The sequence below is a fragment of the Cyprinus carpio genome, chromosome A19 (genome assembly GCF_018340385.1).
Source record: "Cyprinus carpio isolate SPL01 chromosome A19, ASM1834038v1, whole genome shotgun sequence".
Classification (NCBI taxonomy): Eukaryota; Metazoa; Chordata; class Actinopteri; order Cypriniformes; family Cyprinidae; genus Cyprinus; species Cyprinus carpio.
In genome coordinates, this window is record NC_056590.1 from 23,027,053 (window position 1) to 23,049,342 (window position 22,290).

The following is a 22,290-nucleotide window of genomic DNA, read 5'->3' on the forward strand; positions in this document are numbered from 1 at the left end:
TATCGTAAAAAGCGCTATACAAATAAACTTGAATTGAATTGAAAATTTAATAATTAAATTCATATTAAAAAAATAAAAAAAAATAAAAACTGCCAGTAGTAATGAACCACGTTTAATTTATTTCAATAATTACAAAATATTATTATATAATTATATAATTATTGTTAATTTTCTAAGAAAGTGCAGCACTAATTAATAAATAAACAAATCTTTAATATAAATGACAATTTTTCACAAAACACTGGTAATCTTTATTACAAAATTAACAACCTTCCCACTAAGTTTTCATGTAAATTTTGGTCAACCTCTAACCAGCAACCTTTGAATTTCCAAGGAAAAGCTGTGATCAGACTCAATTTTCAAATTAGCATGTGACCTTACAGCACACAAATGCCTTGTTCACAACTACCTGCTTAATTTGCAAGACCCAGAATCTTCTGGCCAGAGTGTCATTATACCAGAACAGAGAAAAAAATAACTTTCTATCAAGTCTTTCCCAAATTCGGCTTTCCGGTCAGGCAATGTGGAGGGGGAGGATCGAAGGCCCCTGTCTGAATGACCTGGCCTCTGTGCACTCAATCAGCGCACGCTAGAACCGGAGACAACAGAGAACAACTGCTTCCCTTAAGCTTCCTGTGATCACAGGCCCCGAGCTGCCAGAGAGGGGCAGGGATCATGCGCTCTAGAGAGAACTGCAGATAACAGGCTTCCGCCAACACCACCGTGTGTGAGTGCGTGCGTGCGTGTATGTGAAAAGATGAAGAGAAAGGAAAGAGAGACAGATGGGAAGACAGAACTCATGGAACTTAAAGGACCTGAGAAATGTCTGTTTTTTTAAAGTCTGAACTCCTGGTCGCAACATGTTTTACTTCCGTTATGTGACATGTCCAAGAGAAACAGAACATTTAATGGGAAAAAAGGAGGGCAAGACTTATCTAAGCATTAGGAACTGATTGGATGGTGAACAGTGGGTATTGTATACCAGAAATTACACAGATTAAATTAGGATATGTTAAACATTGCCTAAAAAAAAACTTTTGTGCTATTGTTTAACATGAATACATTTGTTTCAGATGAAGAGCAAGTTATGGAATTTTAAATAAAGATTATGGAGATTAAAAATATCTTTTTTTTTAAATGAAAAGTAATTTTGAAAGTGAAAAAAAAAAAAACATGAGAAAGAAAAAGTATTTATTACTAATATTTTTTTGCAGTGACATTATTTTCAAGACAATCAAATACATTTCTCCTAAAATTCTTATTACTGTATGCATATAAAAAAGCATTATAATTTTGTTACAAAATTAAAAAAACATCATAAAAACTGCACAACTAATTAATTGGCCAACCATGCAAGCAGTCTTTTTTAAATCTCAACTGAAATTCTAAATTCTGCAGTTCAGAAACCAAGTCACACCACGTGTGTGCTACTTAAAGCAGTGCTGTAGTACCCATCTAAAAATATATTTATTAAGCAACAGGAAAAGTCAGACGTGATTGTTCATTGCACAACGTGTTTCCTGAGGCACTGATGAGAAATCACTTCTGCTCGTGTTCCTCTGTTCTCCCTCTGTTCTGCCTGCACTGAGCCATTCTTCTCTTTTCACACTCCTCCATTTATGGAGTAGCAGAAACACCTCCTGCTCTGTGATGTTTTTTAACTTGCCCATGAAGGACTAGTAGACAGTTAAACCACCTTTCAGGCAGAACAATAGCTTTAATTTTCTTCTCTGCACCTTGATGATTAAAATGGTTATGAGGTTTTTACGAGCTGACATCTCCCCAATGTCCAGGAAACAGCTGATTGCAGCCCACCAACATGGAGTCACTCTGAGACGCACCATGAGATAAGATATTTAGGGCCCTATGAAACCTGTTTTATTTTTTTCCAAATGCAGTTTTTCCGTTTAAATTTTTTCCTGGATTCATTTTTTTCCACCCCCCCCACCATTTTGACTCCTTTTTAATAGTTAAATTAAATTGCATTAATCAAAAAGCATGTCTAATTAATTAAAATCATGAAACTTATACATTTTCACATCAATTTATTAAAAGTTTAACAAAAATTACGTTTAGGGCCCTATAAAATGTTTTATTTTTTCTTACTATATATTTTTTTTTACAAATTCTGTGTGTTAGCATGTCTACTTGTTTGAATGCATAAATCAACTTAATTTATTAATTTTCTTAAAGTAGCCTTATGATTTTTTTTTCCTCAGAAATACTGTTACATTTTTCTTGTTATCAAATGAAGGCATAAAACAGTAATTTCATTTAGCTTTTAATTATTGAAAATTAAGCAAACTTTATTTTTTTAGCAAACAAAATTTAAACATGGAAGAAATGTTGTGTGATTATTCCTTAAAAAAAATAATGTTTGTTTCATTTAAGTAGTAGTAGGCTATGTACATTCTACTGAAAAATAGTAATAGGCACAATGTCTTCAAATGAAACCGATCTTTTATTTTGACGGGTTGCCGTGAATACCTTTACAGTTCTGTGTATGTGATGTGAGGCTAGTTTTACTCAAATTAAACGGTCAAAATGCTCATGAAGTGACTCTCTGAGCAGTTCTGGAGATGTTGTTCATGTGTTAACGTCCTCATTTAGTAAGACGGCAGGCAATGAAATCACCGCGAGCGTCACGCGCTTCAATATGTGTGTAGTAAACGAAACCGCGTGTCTGTGCCATTCATTAACAGAGACATGCAGGATTCATATTTTAACCGACCTTTGTGGCTTAATATTTACAGATACGAGTCCATATCGTGATTTGATTAAAGTGTAATGACCTACTTTTGATTAATTCATTAACAATTTGACAAATTCCGTGACATTCCGCGTTAAACTGTGAATTCCATTTTTAGAACTGGATTCTGAGATTCTGTCTACGTTTTCCAGATCACGGAAATCATAGGGCTCTAGATATCCTGTGATTGCAGATGAGCCAAGATGATTGAACATTGACTTTAATGAAAAGAAAGTTGAACAGGTAGAAAGTTTTAAATAAAGTTGAATAAAGTCTCCTACTGTGCTGCAATGATATTTTTTACTATTCAAAGCAAGTCGTTGCAGCTACAGTGTGAAACCAACAGTAAACCACAGCCTGAGATGCATTTCCCCTCTGAGTTAAAAGCACAAAACGTTGCGACATACCTCAGGCTTCTCTAAAGCGACACTCACAATCTCATTATAGGACTTCATTTATTCATTTATTTTTATTCATTTATTTTTGAACAGACCCATTTTAAACCGACTACCTGACTTCCCACAAAACAAGACTAATAGTATGCACGTTTTATCACACGTAAATATTAAAGTAACATCTTGCCTGTGAGTCTGAACACAAACTTCAAAGCTGGGGGTCTTCGTTTGAGTCAAAGTTAAAGGAATGTTCCGGGTTCAAGTCAAGTTAATTCTGATTTGTTCATCAGTTTAAAAATATGCAAAAGAACAGACACAAACTGAAGGCATGAAACTACTATAATAGAAATGCTTAACAATCAAACTTTTTCTGTACAAAAGTAATAATTCGTTATTTGTACTTATAAAATGATCATGTAAAATCTGTACACTTTCAAAAATACATACAAAGACATTTTTAGAAAAGTATGAAAAAAAAGTTTTTTTAAAGTACGGATATATATAGAGTACAGGTCAAAAGTTTGGAAACATTACTATATTTAATGTTTTTGAAAGAAGTTTCTTCTGCTCATCAAGCCTGCATTTATTTGATCAAAAATACAGATGTTACAGAAGCTATGTTTTTAAAATATAAATATTTTGTAATAACAATATACACTACTGGTCAGTAGTTTGGGGTCAGTAATTTTTTTTTCTTTCTCTTTTTTTAAATAAAATCAATACTTTTATTCAGCAAGGATGTGTTAAATTGATAAAAAGTGATAGTAAAGAAAATATATTATTAGAATATATATTATTAGAATTTATTTTTTTTTTTTTGAATAAATGCAGTTATTTTTAACCTTTTATTCATCAAATATATTAGACAGCAGAACTGTTTCCAACATTCATAATAAATCAGAATATTAGAATGATTTCTAAATGATCATGTGATAGACTGGATGTTACATGTGACACTGAAGGCTGGAGTAATGATGCTGAAAATTCAGCTTTGCATCACAGGAATAATTTTTTTGTTTTTTTTAAGTATATTCAAATAGAAAACTATTATTTTAAGTTGTAATAATATTTCACAATATTACTGTTTTTTCTGTATTTTTGATCAAATAAATGCAGGCTTGATGAGCAGAAGAGACTTCTTTCAAAAACATTAAAAATAGTAATGTTTCCAAACTTTTGACCTGTACTATATATATATATATATATATATATATATATTTATATATATATATATATATATATATATATATATATATATATATATATATATATATATTAGGGGTTAAACGACTTCTGATTTTATAAGTCGACTTTTATGTGATGAAAGTCAAGTCGAAGTCGACTAGTCGCTGATGACGTAATTAATGAACAAATAATTCTGGAGTTGAGACTCAAACATCTTGTGCACATCTATGGCATATGACACAGAGCTGCCCACATGGCTATTGCTCCTATAACAGCTAATTTTTATCAGTTCTTTTGTCTTTGGGTCGCTATATTTCTCACAGATTTCTGCTTGTTCTAAATCACATACAGATAAAGTAGCACAGTAAAGATTATATTCATATGAATGCATTAGTGAGAGCGATTGTGTGTGTGAATTAATTCTACCTTGCAGCGTCTCTCTACTAGTAGTGAAGCTGATTTAGTTATTAAGAAATATATGCTTGAACTTTTCAGTTTCTAAGCTATTTTATTGAGAATTCACAGAACAGTGCTGACAAATTTTCCACGCTGAATGATTCTGCATGCGCGAGATCGGCGCGTGATGTACGAGCTACTGTCTGTAGCCTATGTGTGTGCGTTACAGTGCAGCAGCGCATTAGATTAGAACAGCGATTAATTTACTGTACAATAGGCTGTAGGGCTGTGCAATATTGAAGAAAAATGCGATATGCGATACCTTGTTAAAAAATGCGAGATTCAACATGCGATTCAATATTGCTTAAAGTGTGTAAAAATTATATTTTAAAATATTTAAAAATTAAAATCATATAACCAATTTGTTTCACATTCTTTCTTGGAAAAAAAAAAGAATCACTATAACTTCTGAAAGTGGCCAGCAGTGTTTTAGCATAACATAAAAAGTAATGTCACAAATCAGAAAATGTCATTTTAACATAAGTGTAAACATACAAAAAAAAAAATTATGACACTAATTTTATATCATTGTAACTTTGCTTTCCATAAACTTTAAGCACTTCATATACCACAGCAAAAACTATAGTCTGAGAAAGTTCAAACATGATTAAAGGCAAGTGAACAGTCAGTTAAAAAAAGAAAGAAAAAGAAAAAAAATAGAAATACACAATTTACAACGGGTACTATTGACATAATTATGTGTGTATGTGTCTGTAGGAGGAGATGCGAAATGAAAGACAAATCAACTCGGTGTGAATATATATATAAAACAATGTGTACTTCATTCTGTGGTAGTCAACATTACCCCATAAATACTCAAAACAAGTTAACTTGTATTGAACCTGCAACATCCTTTTAAGAATCTGACACTGGTTTGGCTGAATGTGAAAGGCCAAAGGTTGGCATCTTACAAAATGTCACTTGCTGTGGAAATCTTTTCTAGCCACTGTAGGAAAAAAAAAACAACCCATTAACTTCATCACATTGCCCAGAGAACCACAACCAGAGGCAGATCCTTGTGACAGAGGCCTGTTGTAGAGTCTCTCTGCTGCCTCTCTGGAGAATCAGATGTAAATATCCACAGTTAAAAACTGTTTGAGAAAGTCTGTATGTCACCTGGCATCTCCGACAAAGTATTTGTGCATAATCATGTGTGGAAAGACTTGCTTAACATACCAATACTACAAAAGCAGCTGATGCTTAGTGTCAAGGTATAGGCAGGGCCTCTGAACATGTGTAGCTCACAAGTTCAAATAAACCTTTTTCACACAGACAATATTCTTTGTTAGTTGCTACTTGTTTGTATTTCCACCCTAGTACACAAACCAGGTTACCTGAGACATTACGAACCGCCTAAATAAATAGATTTTGGCTTTTTTACCACAGCCAAGACTAAAAAAAGGACCAACAACCTCTACTGTAAAGTTTGAAGCATCAAGCATATGCACTCTACGGTATTTTTTATGTAAAGGGAAGCAGTTTAACGACACTGGTTGTACAAGATTCCTCTATTTGCTTAGTACAATTATTCTCCTTTCAAATGCCATATAGCCTTGGGACTGATTAGTCATCAGAGCAGTTTGATAGAAACAACCACACCCTCTGATACCATCTGTGATCCTCATGCAAAGACTTACCTGCCTGTCTGTCTCATCATGGGAACTCTGCCTCATTCTATGCTTAGTGAAGCAGAACAAATTTCTGTGCTGCAATGCACTAATATTTACTTGTTACTGAAAAAGTACCATAACTTCTCATAAAAAGGAATCGAAAGCACGAGCAAGAAGACCTGAAGGTGGAAAAATATGCCACCTCATTTGCTCTCGACTAGGTCTTGAGCTATTCGTACTATTAGCAGAAAGGGCACCCCAAACGAGACGGCTGAAGTAAACTGAGGACAGGCATGATACCTTAGACATGCAAAGGTCTGAAGTCACCGCTATCTATAACACAAACTGTCTGTCACACTGCCTTTTTACCATGAGAAGTAGGCCACATATCATTAGGCTCACTGAACGTGGCCTGCTCAAGAGCAATACTCCTGCAGGATTTGAGCACTTGATCACTTGTGATGTGAAAGATAGTAACAATACTAAAAAGCAACAAGTAAACAGTACTAAAAATGGCAATCCTGAAATAAAAAAGAAGGGGGAAATATCTTTCTCCAGTAATTATTGTACAAAGTAGTCAGTTTGGTACAGAACACTAAGCAGCAGAATTCTGCCCACATATTTTATGTAACTTCTGGGAAATTGCATAAAAACAGAAAATGTCAAGATTTGAATGGTTTACAAAATGTACATAAAGCTTACATGCTCACTTAAGTTGGATGCATTTTTTATTATTTAATTTTATTATTTTTATTATGACAATACTTCAAGGTTATGTGCCACTGTATTCATTTAATTGGTTCATAACTGCATTAGCACTTAGCTTTTAAATGTGTTGTGTTCCATTGCATATATTGCTGTGGTACCAACATTGATAGAATCATGACACTTTAAATAATACTGAATTTTTGATATATCATTTTAACCCCTATGGGCTCTTGCAAACCCCTGTCTCAAACATGAGCTGTGAGCTTTGTTTGAGAAGGTGAAATTTTGTTTTTTCCTCTGTAGCAATGTCTTTGTCAAAGAAAAGGTCAGGTAATAATGTCTGTATGCACATTTGTGTGGTTTCCACTGCACTAGAGTGCCATAATTGGTCTAACTGCAATTGTGTACCTGTATAAGAGCAAATATTACACATTTCCTCTTAATATAATGACTGTAAAGCCTGTACTTGCAAGTGCATGTGAGTGCACGCAAGAGTATGACTGTTTGCTAGAGAGCTTTTACGTTTTAGCCTCTACCCTGAGTGGAGCGCTTGGGGCTCAGATCACCCTCAACATATCAGCACAATTGACAAATCCAATCCCGACGCCTACACAAGCGTCTGGCTCTCCACTTAACAGCTTCCTATAGAGCCATCGCCCCAGTTAGCTATAGCATGCAGGTTGTAGCACGCAAATTTATGGCACAGCTATATTGCATGGGAAATCTGAGTGCCTTGTCGTGCCGTTGAGTGCCAGAAAAGTGATAATGTAGGGTGTCATATTTGGTCATGGAGTGCATATCTACAGTAGTTTGGGTTTCTGAATGATTTAAAGAGAAGATCATTTAAAATAGATCTGAAATTTTGTTTTACAGTTGATAAACGAGAAGAAATGTGCTATTGCCAGTTACCTCAAGATGCATTCAAAACTGTCAAACAGATGAGAAAGACCCAGCTGACTCATAAGATGCAGCTGAATTGAAGTTTAGGTAGCAGGATGCAGGAGGTGCTGAAGCAAATCATAGTTGTATTGTTACCACATTCTTTCCAGCCTGGTGTCACAGGTTCAATCCTCCAATGTCCAACTGTCCACTTAAATCATTCCCCCATGCTGCAGTTGGCAAAGCCCAGCCAAAAGAGCACTAAAAGCTGCTTGGCTCCAGTTCGGCGGTCTGACCGCCTCCAAGTCAACCGGCCCCGACGTATAAATAAGAACAATATCAGATAAGTCTTGCAGGAAGCCTATAAACATTTACATTCTCTTTCAAGTGCTGTTTATGGATATTTTATCTCCTATCTGGAAGTTGAAGACATGGTGAAAAAAGACGACGACCTGGGGAGGAATCCGAGGCGAGTGGTGAATCAAAAAGGCAGCAGGCCCTGACAGGGACCCAAGCCCATTGACCATAATAGGTGTTGAGAGTGGCGGTCTCCACAGACAAGGAACCAGCTCCTTAGGCTTGCCAGAAGAGTTATGAGATAGTGATGGGGAGGGAAGGGATGCCTGGTAAGCTACTAATTCTATATCTACTTCAGACAAAGACAAAGTGCAGCCAACAGAGTTCAGTCTGGGAGACAGGGAGAAGGAGCTTGTAGGACTCACTATTGTTTTGTTTAACAGAGTGGCCCCACTCCTGTCTTACTGTCCTCCAGCCTGATGCCTATCTGAGGACAAAGTCTCACCACAGACAGTTAGCTAGGGCTTTCGCGATAACCGCAACATCGCAATACCGCGTTATCGACAAGCAAACCGCAGAGGCATGCAAGAACTGCAGCAACTGCGATTTTTGCATGTTTTATTTTTTCATAGGGTTATGCCCTTCTCGTTTTACACTTTGTGCATGTGTACTGATATTAAATAAGTTAGTAATGGTAACATAATGTGTACCATTCTGATTTGTACAGATTTTGTAGATTTGCACTTAACAAGCCTAAACAGACAGTGAATGAGAGAGAGCGAGATCAACTGAGCATGTGTGATTACTTGTGAGTCATATATATTTGTGAAAATAGGTAGTCATGTCCAAGGAAAGCCAGATCTCTGTCTTAGCATCGACACATTGCTGGTCAGCTGAGCCTTCTAACGTGGCACTCAAAGTTAAAATGATTTCAACAGCGTGTTTCTTTACGTCTCTCTCTGAATGAATCAGCGTTTTTGAAAGTGCAGCTAAATGAACAGTTTAAAGACTGACCGACAACCTGTCTAGAACGTGCAGGTGGATAAAATCACTTTTATCACTTTATGCTTTATCATGTCATGCCTGGTTAAAGAACAGTGTGAAATGTATTGCAACCGTAAAGACCTTACAAATTAAATCTGCTTAAGAAAGAGATAAGGTTATCAAAAACTACTAGTACAAGAAAAAAAGATGAAAAAAAAAAAATAAATACCATATTTATTTTTATTTTTTTAATCAAAACCCTACTAGAAAATCTCAACTGCATAATTTGAAGTTTGATTATGCAACATCTAAACCTATCTTTGATAATCAAGTACACAGTCTAGACATCTGAGAGACCTGAACTCCAGTGCAAACGGAGTGAGCCAAATCACAGCAAACAGTAGCTGTGCCACACTGGATGGCCTCAGTCCCCTCCACAATGTGAAAGTAAGAGAAGATCCCACATTCACCTAAACCCTCCTAACCGGCAAAATAATGGCACTCTTACAATGAGGTGCATCCTTGCCTGACGTGATGCCTTTTGTCTCCTCCTGTGTTGTGACAACACTTACATTTGTAAATTGCCCTCCTTGTAGAGGATAAACATCTGATAGCCACAAGAGAAGGGGGTTGGGGAGTGTAACAAGCCTCTGGGACTTCCGCTAAACAAATGGAGAGATCTTTAGAAGGCTACTGTTTGTGTTTGCCAAAGACACGGCCAGGATACATTAGGCTCCTGTCAATGGCCTCCAGGCACTATTCAACTATGTTAAAGTTGGCCAACAGGGTATTTCTGAGAGGGTCTGAGGGGAGAAGATAGCAAATGTTGCAGAGAGTTATTGCAGGTTAAAGTAGCTGCATTATTGTATCTGAAACAAGTAATACGATCTGTATTACACTACTCAACTGAACCTGGGCTTTGAACCAAAAGCATAATATTGCTGTGCACTGACGATGTGCAGGCATCACTCAATGTGTGAACAATGTGGTCAGGAGCACTCTGTCAAAGCTGCTCATTGGATTGGCAATTACTTTAAAAAAGAAAGAAAGAAAAAAGAAGAATGGCAGGGAGGAAAAACAGCAGATTAATCATGCTGTTAGCGATGAAGATGAAGACGTTGATTAATGCAGTTTGGCTTTTTAAACAAACAACTCCTGAGTGTGCGGTGTGCTCTGCATTACCCTTTAATTTAGAGAGGGTTGACTGGAGAAATGTTGTTTTTGCAGCTTCGCTGAAGCTCTCTGCCCCCTTGTTCTTTACCCCCTTCTCCGGGGCTTTTTTTCACCTCTCCGACACCATATGGAGCAGGCCCCACAGAAACAATCCGCTAAAAACAACAGGCCTGCACTCAACCGTTCCCTCCTATTTTAACACCATGCGAGAATAAATTGCTCCCTTATTGTGCCCGTGGCACATTGTTCTGCCCGTGGTCCAGGATCATTTTTGTGTTCTCGATCTAATTAGATTAGGTTGGTGCCAGTTCGGGGTTCCTGCAAGAAGGTGACATACGAGTGGAGGAACATCAGGCTAATTGGCAGTAGGATACAACCCATTCCTCGCCATTCGCCAGCAGGTTCGCTCCTCGGCCCTCTCTCATTACCGTCATTTTGCAACTATCTCAAAAGTCTGTAATAACCCGGCTTACCGTATTCTTACAGACAGAGTCAAACTAGCGAGTCTCATTAGGCGCACTCATGAACAACACCTCTCAGTCCGTAAAGGCTCTGCTGTTTATCAAGCAGGCCTGAAACGCATAGAGATGTGGAATTTCCATTGCAGTAGCAACCACTTCATTCTCACATACTAATTCCACGTCTAGAAAAAAAAAATAATAATAATTCAACGACTTTAAAAATGCATTACAGCATGTTCCTCAATGCACTCTTACCTGCAAATGGAAAGCCTTTTTGTAAGAGCTTTAATATTCCTCAACAGTAACAAACTGGTTGTTGAGCACTATACAGCTGATTAAGGTCTTGCTGCATCAAACATTTCTATATGCGTTGCAAAATTGAGAAACGGTGGAGGCGAATGATCAGACTTTTAAATGAACATTACGAAAACATTTGGCAGTCTGCCTCCCTCGGCACACTGGCACGCCATACATCACACAGGCACCTACTGGAGAACTATGCAGACCACTCAAATTTCCCAACCATAACTCAACCAAATTATACAAAGCAAGGTACTTTTATACAAAGTAATAAGCATAAGCTTTAACTCATGGCATAAATCCATGTTTATACCCAAAAACGGGCATGCGAGTCAAAGAGATGTTCCAGTGCATAGTAACTGAACCTATAAAGACATGCGCATAAATAAAGTTTATACTGTAGGTAAGATGCAATTAAAAGTGGGCAGTCCTCAAAAGTCCTCATTTTGAAAATATAGGCTACTTAAGTGCAAACACACCACATGCTGCTTGTGTAATATCAGTAAATCGTAGTGTAGAATCATCAGCTGGACTAAATATCAGCCATATTTTAGCATTTATGGGTTTGGACTGGGTCGCATACATGGTTTTTTAAGCAAAAACACACATTTTTAAAGCAAATTAAAATTAAATTAGCAAAAAAGGGGTGAGCATTTCTAATTATGGGGTCTTATAAAAATGAGTCATGAAAAGAGAAAAAAATTTATGTTTGAAAGCAGACGTCTAAATTAACATAGTACCTGCTAAGTAAATATTACAACCTTCCCAGCATCCAAATATATTTTTTCATTATTCAAATAAAAAGGTGAAAACTGAAGGGATTTTTTTTAAATGTGCACTCAAATAGTAAAATTTAAAGTCCTTAAATTAAATAAAAGCTGAATATAAAAAAATATTTGCACTGAAGACATCAAAATTCTGAGAAAGACAGGCAATTAAAAATAAATAAATAAATAAAGCAAAAGGTGAACAAAAGGATTACAACCTAGTAAACCCTATCAGGGGCCCCTGGCCCCCGTATTAGCATTCAGGGATCGCAGATGACCCTCGACCTAGAAGCCTGTGTCGGAGTTCTAGGTAAAGGATCCATGGGGTTAATCTTGCCATTCAGTATCACCCCCACGTCTAAGCATACAACACCAACTGAAACCATCAAGCACAAGCACATTTCAACCATTCCAGTGTGATGTGCATTTGCACACAAGCAGGTTTTCCCCTGAAATCCAGACTGGAGAAGATGGCATATGTTTAACATTACGCAAATCTGCTGAAACGGCAGGGCACACGAAAGAAAGCTCCACTGTGGCAACGTTCACAAAGGCAGGATCCCCTAATCACTGGCCTTTAGAGGTCATTTGTTATACATTTTGGCACAGGAGAAAGCAAGTCCACTATGACACATTCTCAGATTACCTCATTTAAGAACGACTGCTGCTCGCAACCCAGACCACAAAGAATGCAGCCGCTCTCAGAAATTTAGATTATTGCATTTCTACGTTAATTAGCTTGAGTCTAAAAATCATGTGTGGTAAAGAGCAAGTAGACAAACCACTTTAAAAATTTAAATCTCAGCCGAAAAGGAGTGTTTCCTACGTATTTCTTAATAACACTTAACACATTTATAACGATTTATGACACATCTAATAAACTGAGCATTATAGCAACTTTAAAACACAAAAACCAACAAATGCAAAAACACGTCAAACATCTAAAAAAAAAACCTATCGATGTTTGACCAGAACTATTGGATGACATAATCAACCACACAAAAACAGACTTAATTTTATCTATGTGCTACTTTGCATATTTTTATGAGCGATGTAGATATATCTCCTGAGAGGAAGTCTGTCGTGTCCAGTGTTTCACAAACACAGTGGTAGAGAAGAATATCAGACCACAGTATCACCTGGTCCACAAATGTACAGCTCAAAGAAAGCTCCCACAGACTAAAAAAATACTGCTTGTGTGGCCTATCTTATTACCCTGGGGAAAACCTACATATAGTCAAAAAAAGTCAAGGAAAAGAAAGTCAGTAAATTCTACTGTTCCACATAATAAACGCCAACGCAGGGGATGATGGCCTTACTGAAGATCAAAGCACTTTAACAGCTTGAGCTATCTTGCGGTCTAGATTACTGCCCTGAACTACAGGAAGACTGGGTTAAAAGTTACCATAAATAAAGTTTTAAAGCTACATCACCCTCAAACACAACACCATCAAAAACCTGAAGACAAGAATCACGTCCTTCCCTGTTAATCCTACGTATTAGTTTAGAAGCCTTGCAACACTGAATTGCATTGAAAACCACAATGCCACACGCTGCAAGAAATCCCTATACTTTTGTAACACACAATCATACATATACATACCTCTGTTAAGCATTGGGTTATAGCATTATCACACTCAAATCCAACAGGGAGGCAGATATCAAAGCTGTCAGAGTATCCAAAGACCCTTCCCCGAGGAGCCCTCTGAGGTATCCTTTATTCCACATCCATTCTGGCCTGGGAATCATTCCATTTTTTTCCACTCAGTGCTCAAAAAGTTTACTCGCTCTACATTCGTTGCTTGTGAAATGCGCCGTCCCGTACTTCCTTTTCTCAGAAGACCTCACAGGTGCAGATGACCCTGGGTATGAGGGGTGACCACACCATGCCGTTCCTCTCGATCACTGTAACAAAACAAAAAGGCATGTTTAGCAATAAGAAAGTTCTCTGTGTAAACAGCACTTTTTATTTATTTTAAAATTAAGACTCACTGAATAAAATTGCAAAAACTAACTTTTAGGAATAAAAAACAAAACAAAAAAACAAACATGATCAACCAAAAGACTCAACATGGACACTGCAATACACGCATAGAGAGTAGAAAGAAATCCTGTGTCATGTACTCAGGCAGTCTGACAGCAGGTTTCATGAATGGGAGCTCTGACAGTATGGGCCCTCTGGCCGACCAAATTGGAAACAGGAAAACAAACATTCTCAAGGAACCCCCAAACCCCCCCCCCCTTTCTTCGACTCATTCTGTCCAACCTGTGTCAGGTTGGCAATAGTCAACCGCACCAGCCTCCAGACCACACAGATGGAGAACGTTCAGCCACCGTGAGATGGAGAGGGTAAAAAAAGACAAAAAAAGCAAAGTGAAATCTTGAATGCGAGGTAAAAGAACACACACTGCGATAGAAAGGAAAAGAGAGAAAGAAAAAGAAGGCTAAACTGACTCATCAATGTTCCAGAGGGGCCGGCGGACAGGAGGATCGGCGGACGCACTAAACTCAGCATGTCGGAATGGGGAGGAGAGGAAGTGGGGACTGCTTGAAGATCTAAACTGAAAACTTTCAGAAAGTTTCTGATATGAAGCCGAGCACAGAGACTTGTCATGATAAAGCTAGGCTAACAAGACGAGTGTTTTTAACCTGATAAATAGTTATTGATACTCAAATTTTTTATAGAAAGTTCAGGAAAGTCAGCTTATATGAAAAGCAAATCTAACGGGAACCGCTAGCTTTTAAAAACCACACGCAGGCAAAATGTCAACACATCCGACCAATAAAAGGTTTATCGTAACACATCACTGTAACTTGCATTTTCAATACAAATGTCAGTTATTTTTAATTCCTCAGAAAAAAAGTAAGCTTTTGTCAATGAGTAAGATTGAAGATTTAGGGGAACTTCGATTTCTTTTTCTTCTTCGTTTGCAGTGCAGCCTACCACTCTACTGGGAATGCGAGAGTTTTCAGTCAGCAAACTTTACCAGATGTACACTAACCACTAAAATATTACGCGCCGCATAATTAGCCTAACAAGTGGTGTCAAACAGCTCTGACAGAGTCAGAGACCCAAACCGTCTCTTATCTGGAGGAGCTGTTAAATACACTTGAGCTCCATCTGTTACACGTAACAATTTGTCATCAAAATATAATATTAATAAATATATGTAGAAGCTAAACCTATAGTTTTTTACAGAATAAAGGAGGTTACTATGACACCACAGGTCAAAGGTCCTTGTGTTTCATTCCCATACAGGGTGTGAGAAAAAAAGGGAAGAGATCAAGATTTCTTCTAACAAAAGAAGCACTTAAATTTAAAGCACTTAATTTGGATGACAAAAACCTTTTCAATTTTAGACTCATATACCACCCCAAAGTGACTTCACTCACACAAAAATCCACATTTCTAGTTATTTCTCTTCAAATCCATCTATACTGCATGAAAGTTTAGCGAGAAAATCCATAATCATGGCAAGTCTTTACAACATCTCTGCTATAACTCACCATAACAAGTCTATATACCACACATCCAGAGCCATTTAGTGACTTCAAATCACTGCTAAGAACAGGATGAAAAGCATATGATGAGACAAGGGACGACCTCTGTGAACTGTGGCTCTTTTATTCTTGAAAATCCAGAGGAAAAAAGACTAGCTATTCAAATGCAAGCTAAATCAAATATGTGTTATAAAAGCTTTTATGGGTTCCAATTATTAGGAGCTATGTCTGTGTAAGCATTGCCATTTCTTCAGGGGGATACAAAAGAAAATTCTAAAGTTTCCTGTCTCCCATGTTTGGAGAGTTCTAACCACAAAAAAACAAAACAAATGAATTTCTATAAAGCTGTTGATGCGTTGTTTCAAAACACAAGCAGTGATTGTAGTTTGCAGTCTTGCCTGTTGCCGTATATAGGGAGTGGAAAAAATACTATGCCACTCCGTAAAACATTTCAAAAAAGATTATAATTTTAACAAGTTTTAATCACACAAAAAAATCTTATTCAATCTAGCCAAAAAAATAAAAATCTGAATTTTAAGTGCTATATTGTTTGTAACATGGATTTCTTTATTTTTATAGCTTTTTTATTCTAAGTTTTTATCCATTTATATTCACTTTAAACCAACAAATGAATAAAAATATATGCAAAAATAATCATCTGGTCAGAGTATACTTTCTAACAACCTAGAAAAGTAAAAATTACAATATTCTGAAATCATCAGCTAGTTACAATATGTTCTTTCTTTGCAAGCAAACACCTGGATTTAATATGTTAGCGCGATCCATTCAGTATCTCTGTCATTAAAAAAGTCCCCTACGATTTATTTTCAATACAGGCTTGTTATTCAACGGCACTAGCGCCACATGAATCTGCCACAGGGACACAAGTGGCAAATCACAGTGCGGCAAGAAGTTAGCCCAAAAAGAAGTTGTGCAAACTCAGAAGCCAGGAAGAACAAAATGGAAGACCCCCACTGCTGCTTTCTCCCTCCACCAAGGCCCAAATTCATTTGTCAGCCGTAAAGTTCCTGACTATACAGCGCTGATCTATTGCCTCTCTCCAAAGAGCTCACAGATGTGGAGTCATTTACATTTCAAATACACCTCAAGCTTTTCAATCAATTCAAATGCCCCTTATCAGACAACTCATGTGGATCTTATTCTTCGGTGTAGACTGAGTACTGAATCTAGTAAACCGTTGAATGGATAGCAAGAACGAATTCACATATTTGAGTGTTTACGATGCACAAGGAATTAAGTAATATTCCAAGCAGACAGAGATTTTTCTTCTGATCTCTAGGTTGTTATACATGTAAAATGACAATGAACTATTTCACGCATGAAAATAAAGTGGGGAGACTTTTTTTTTTAATCTTCAAGAATAAAAAGTCATGTAACTGCAAAGGGTTAAGATAAAGTGATTGTAACTGCAGTAGCCTGATGACAGAGTTGAGATTCCCTATTGACTGTTTCTGAAACTATGTTTACAGTTGTGAGTTTCTCTACATTTCTCTAAATGATGAGCCGCATTTGCCTGCACAGGCTTTGTCATTAAGAAACTTTTACCGACAAACCATTTCAGAAAGAAAAAGAGAGCATATCATTTCCAGACTGCCCGAGTGTCGCAGTTATCACAGTTTACAGGAAACAGCACAACTCATCTACTGGAACCAACATGGGATTTTGTATCATAACAATCAGATACAGGTTACGCTTCAGTACAGCACATTTAAGCGAAGTGTGGGTGATTTTATCAGTTTTAAGATAAATACTTGTGTCCACCCACTTGAACTAACTAATGATATTCTAATGCGAAAGTGATTGTAAAACCAAATTAACTGGAAACAATACCACAGTTTGCAGAACTGAGGAACCTTGCAACAACCCAAAATCTAAACAATGTTACAAACTGTATAGGATATGAAAACACTGTGTTTTCCTGTCGTCTGTACAAAAGTTTCTATTGATGAATAACATCAACAAGTTAAGTTAAGGGGAAAACGACTACTGTACATGCCAAGAAAAAAAAGTACAATCTCTATACACATGCCTTCATTTTTGAGGATTAATACAGAGTTAATTAAATTCCTTGAACTTCTGTCAAAAAGTTTTGTAAAATGATAAGCTCCATCACGCCACTTTAGTCACGCCACAAGAAACTTTGTGAACTACAGCCCCCCAAACACACCTAAGTGTGAAAGTTGTCTTCACAGTAACTAAAACAAATAAAAAGTGTTACCATTAGTTCTATATTCACAAAAACACACTTCCAACTGAGAAAATAGGATTCGTATAAAGTCAGGAGCTCGTTAACGTTACCGCTATTCATAAACTTTTCCTCAGAAACTTGCTGCACGTCTCCATTGCCTCGAAGAACGCAATGAAACAGAAAGACATGTTTTCGCTACCTGCCTTCGAATAAAACCGCAAAATAGCGATCAAAACCCCCGTGAAGATCCGTGGACTGTCATGTAAACAACCTGCGCCTCTTTGTAGGTGGAAAATGAAGTGTAACGTTCATCGCGTTGCCATGCCTACGCGTTTTCTTATCTTACATCAGTCACGGAAAGTTTTCGAAGTTTGTGTGGAAAGCGCCATTCAGCTTGAAGCATCATTTACGCAAAAACAGTAGCCTACACACCAATGAAACTTTCTACAACTGTAGTTATGCGCCGTTTAGCTAAGTTACTTTAGTGCGCAGTGCAACCGGTCTACACATAAACAATGCAAATAAAAGGCGCCTCGCGGCTTAACTTAAATGTAACGTTACAAGAGAAGAAAAGAAAAACAATATTACTACATTCTGGATATCATCTTGCGTAAAGCCCATTGCAACACAGATTGAAATAGCTGAAAAGAAATGGGAAGGAAAAAGTAATCCAAAAACCTCTTCGTGTGTTTACTCTCAGCTACTGGGAGCTAACAAGTCGTCAATTTCAATTTGCAATTTAGCCTCAAAACCCAAATGGCACGCCGAAATCCGAAGAGCCGTGCTCTTATTTTCATTGCAAAGTAGCAATCAACTGATTCATCACCAAATCCCTTCACCCTTCTCAACATTACATAACATTCTCCCCCTAAAAGCTATCAGCAACTACAGCTAAAATCCACATCGTTCTTCTGCCGTGATCGCAATGCTCATTGATTCGCTTTCTCCTTACCTGTTGATTAAATTGCAATAGTCTTTGCAGTCTGAAAGATGGTGGAGCTTTGGCGTGAGCCATGAAGCGTCTTTGTGTTGTTTGTTTGTTGATCTCGGGGAATGATTTCTTTTTTATGGGGATGTAAGATTGCGAATTGCTCCCGTACACGTGAAATCTTGGGAGACTGTGTTTAATAGTAAAAACGCCTGAGTCTGGGATGGAAAAAAGGAGGTTGGTTTTTGTAGTGATCTCAGTTCTTTATCAGAAATGTTATCGCTTGTCAGGACCTCAGACTCCAGGCATTACGTCAGTTTCAAGACACCAACACTATTAATATCAAGAAGCCCTTGCGGAGGAAAGCGCCACCCTAGAGCGCGTTCTCTTAAAGGGACAGTGAACACTAAACAGCTCCGGAACCACTCTGCAACTTCGCCATAGACTGCTGAAGAAACACTCAGATAAGTCATCTAGACCAGAATCGGTTCTCAACCGGTGGTTCGCACTTCTGTTCAGATAGCCGGAGAGCAGAAAAAAAAAATTCTAAATGCACTGTAAATATTATTTAATCATTTTTAAGGGGAATTTTATTATATGAGTAGTAATTTTCAGAACTGGGCTGCTGAGGTTTGTCTCATGCAACGCATATGTCTTCTTGCGACCACCACAGTTTTTTTGATAATATAGTAAATTATTAATCAGTAATTAAAACACTACTTGAAAAAAATGTAGTTAAAAAAATTATCTATCTATCTATCTATCTATCTATCTATCTATCTATCTATCTATCTATCTATCTATCTATCTATCTATCTATCACACACACATAACTAAAAGCTAATCATATAACCATGCATAGTTATGATATTAAAATAAATAAGCTTATCAACATTTAAAGGTAGATAAAACTTTGCTCTTCAGCAGAATATGGCACAGTTTGGTTGTGAAAGAGAGTGACAACCGCATTCTATAACTGTTGGGCTTACATTAGGAGTCACAACCAAATTTCGAGAGCGAGTTGGGTTGACACGCTGTAGTTTTATATATATGTATATATATATATGGAAAAAAAGGAGGTTGGTTTTTGCAGTGATTTCAGTTCTTTATCAGAAATGTTTACGCTTGTCAGGACCTCAGTATATATATATATACACACACACACACACACACACAACACATATATAATAAACAGAAAAAAACAAAATGTTTTTTACAGACCTTGTGGGAAGAGAGCATATTAATAAATATATTAATACATTTCACAATTTGATTTTAGCAATATATTTGTTTATTCAAAACTTTCTCAGTGCTCAGCAATGTAGAACTGAAACCAAATAAGTGAAATGAAACACTCTGTCATTCTGTGAACATTTACTGACAGGTGGTAATTTTTGTGTGGAATAATTAGCAGAACACAGCAGTAGATGTTTTTGTCAACTAGTATGAGGGTAGCTGACTTTTGGGAAGTTGACATGTGGTGTGACATACTATACTTCATCTAAAATTATGCAAACAGCATTTTGATTACACTTGTATAATTATCATGTAGGCAGCATTTATGACCTAATATTGAGAGACTGCATGGAATATTTGTACGCCACTGGATAATTTAATATGATATTACAAAGGCAAAAAAATGATTAAGAAAAAAAAAACATTGACCAACCAGTCAAATCCCATAAAACATAAAAATTTCATTATACATTCAAAAAAATTTTAACCTAAAAAACATTTTTAAAGTCTGCCCTCGTAGAATGCATGTGTCATACATTACTGTGTCATGATAAAAATATCTAGGAATATAATGGTTTTATTTTTGTATAATTGCAATAATTGCATAATTGCAAGTGAATGTATGTTATGTACGGTGTGTGTGTGTGTGTGTGTGTGTGTGTGTGTGTGTGTGTGTGTGTGTGTGTGTGTGTGTGTGTAGACTTATAATAATACAGAGTGCATCATATTTAAAATGTTAACATAGTTTTGGGGTCCAGGTGCTTCACTTATACCAAAGAGGTCCATAATTACTAGTCCAGTCCACAAAAAAATAATACAAATAAAAATATAAACTTCAAAATGAACAACAGCTTGTTGTCAAACACACACACACACACACACACACACACACACACACACACACACACACACACACTAAAGAAAACACTAAATAAACTTGTAAGTAGTGTCTCCAAATGATTGCCCAGAGCATTACTATTTATATTGGATTGTATTTTCTATCTATAAAAAATAAAACAAACAAAATTCTGTTACACCAATTTATTACTAATATTGTGCTAACTGTTTAAAATGTGAGTCAAACATATGAATCTACTGCAGAAGATTACTAAATATAGATTGAAGGTAAATGTGTACAATAATGAATTTTCAGTTGCTAAGAAATACATGAACAGTTGGGAGAGCTTTCTCAGCCACAGAGAGTGATTATTTATTTTGAAAATATTTTGGATAATTTATCAATTTAAGAAAATATTTTTCAGATACAAAAATGTTACCACATAACCTATATACTTTTCATGTTTAAATGAATGAAAAAGGTTGTAAAAATGTATTATGTATGTTTATTTGTTTTTACTTTTTAATGTGTTTTCTTTTCCTTTCTCTGAAATGTACTTACAAAATAAACTGGATTTGATTAATTTACAATAGGTTTCCCGGGGATTAACATGATTTGAAAATAGCATTGCGTGGAAAGAGCATAAGTGTTTTCCAATAATATATATTTTATGTTTTTCTTTTTTCCGACACAGGTATTAATGGTGGGCCAATTACAGGTAGAGAAAAATTCACTCAGACACATTCCACTCACAAAATACATAATACAAAAGCATGCAGAACATCTGCGTTTGACCAATCTTAAATTATATTGCACATTTCCATGAACTCATTTGGGGAGTAACAAAGTGGCATACTCTATATTGACTGTAATCATATTTGTGGGGTTGTACGTGCGTCCTCTGCCATCGCACCACTATCGTGAGGTATACTGATGAAACTTTTTTAGAGATGAAACCTGAGAAGTGAAGTCAACGTTGTTTATTTCACATTGAGATATCATGCCATGAGATGGATGTCACTGAAATATTTTTAGTCCTGGTGGTTACATTCTGCTAGACATATTACATACTGTGGAAGTTGGCGCCAATGCTGTCCTCTATCTGAGCTCGATACTGTTTCAGTATAGCCTTTCCTCTGTCCATGCTAACAGCCAGACTCATCATGTGTCATATTTAGAACACCTCATGCGTAGGAGACAGGCCTTCATTGAACCATTGAACGCCTCCTGCAGTACGAGTGTTACAATAAAACTTACTGCTACAATAATTGTATTCATCCATATTTGCCATGGTGATGTGTTTAACAGTAGGCACATCTGTAGGCAATGTATTGACTTGCATATTACATTTAAATCACTAATCTGAGAAAAGTTAAGGAATAACTTATTTTTAATGCTTGGATTTGGTTAGTTGTCTGACTTTTTTTTTCAGAGCACTATATATTAATGACGTAGAGGCTTTTTTAATGGTCTTCCCTAATTATTTTAGTATGTTACAGTATAATGTAACATTGTATCAAAAATACACTCTTGTTAAAGGTGGGGGGGGGGGGGTTACTCACTCAAGTAGCTATTCTTTTCTCTTTTTTATTTTAATTAACATGGCAACTTTAA

General features: G+C 36.5%; 1 protein-coding gene across 5 annotated transcripts in view; it reads right to left on the reverse strand.

Annotated features, from left to right (window-relative positions):
• Positions 1 to 18,967, reverse strand: part of LOC109100169 (zinc finger transcription factor Trps1-like) — a 109,887-nt gene extending 90,920 nt beyond the window's left edge. The window contains exons 1-2 of one of the 5 annotated variants that reach the window (XM_042777095.1): positions 18,627 to 18,967; positions 13,568 to 13,869 (exon numbers count right to left, since the gene is read on the reverse strand). In XM_042777095.1, coding sequence (XP_042633029.1) covers positions 13,568 to 13,580 — 13 coding nt within the window. In that variant the 5' untranslated portion in view covers positions 13,581 to 13,869; positions 18,627 to 18,967. The other 4 variants (XM_042777097.1, XM_042777098.1, XM_042777096.1 and 1 more) reach the window with 4 other exon arrangements.
• Positions 18,968 to 22,290: the final 3,323 nt, after the last annotated feature.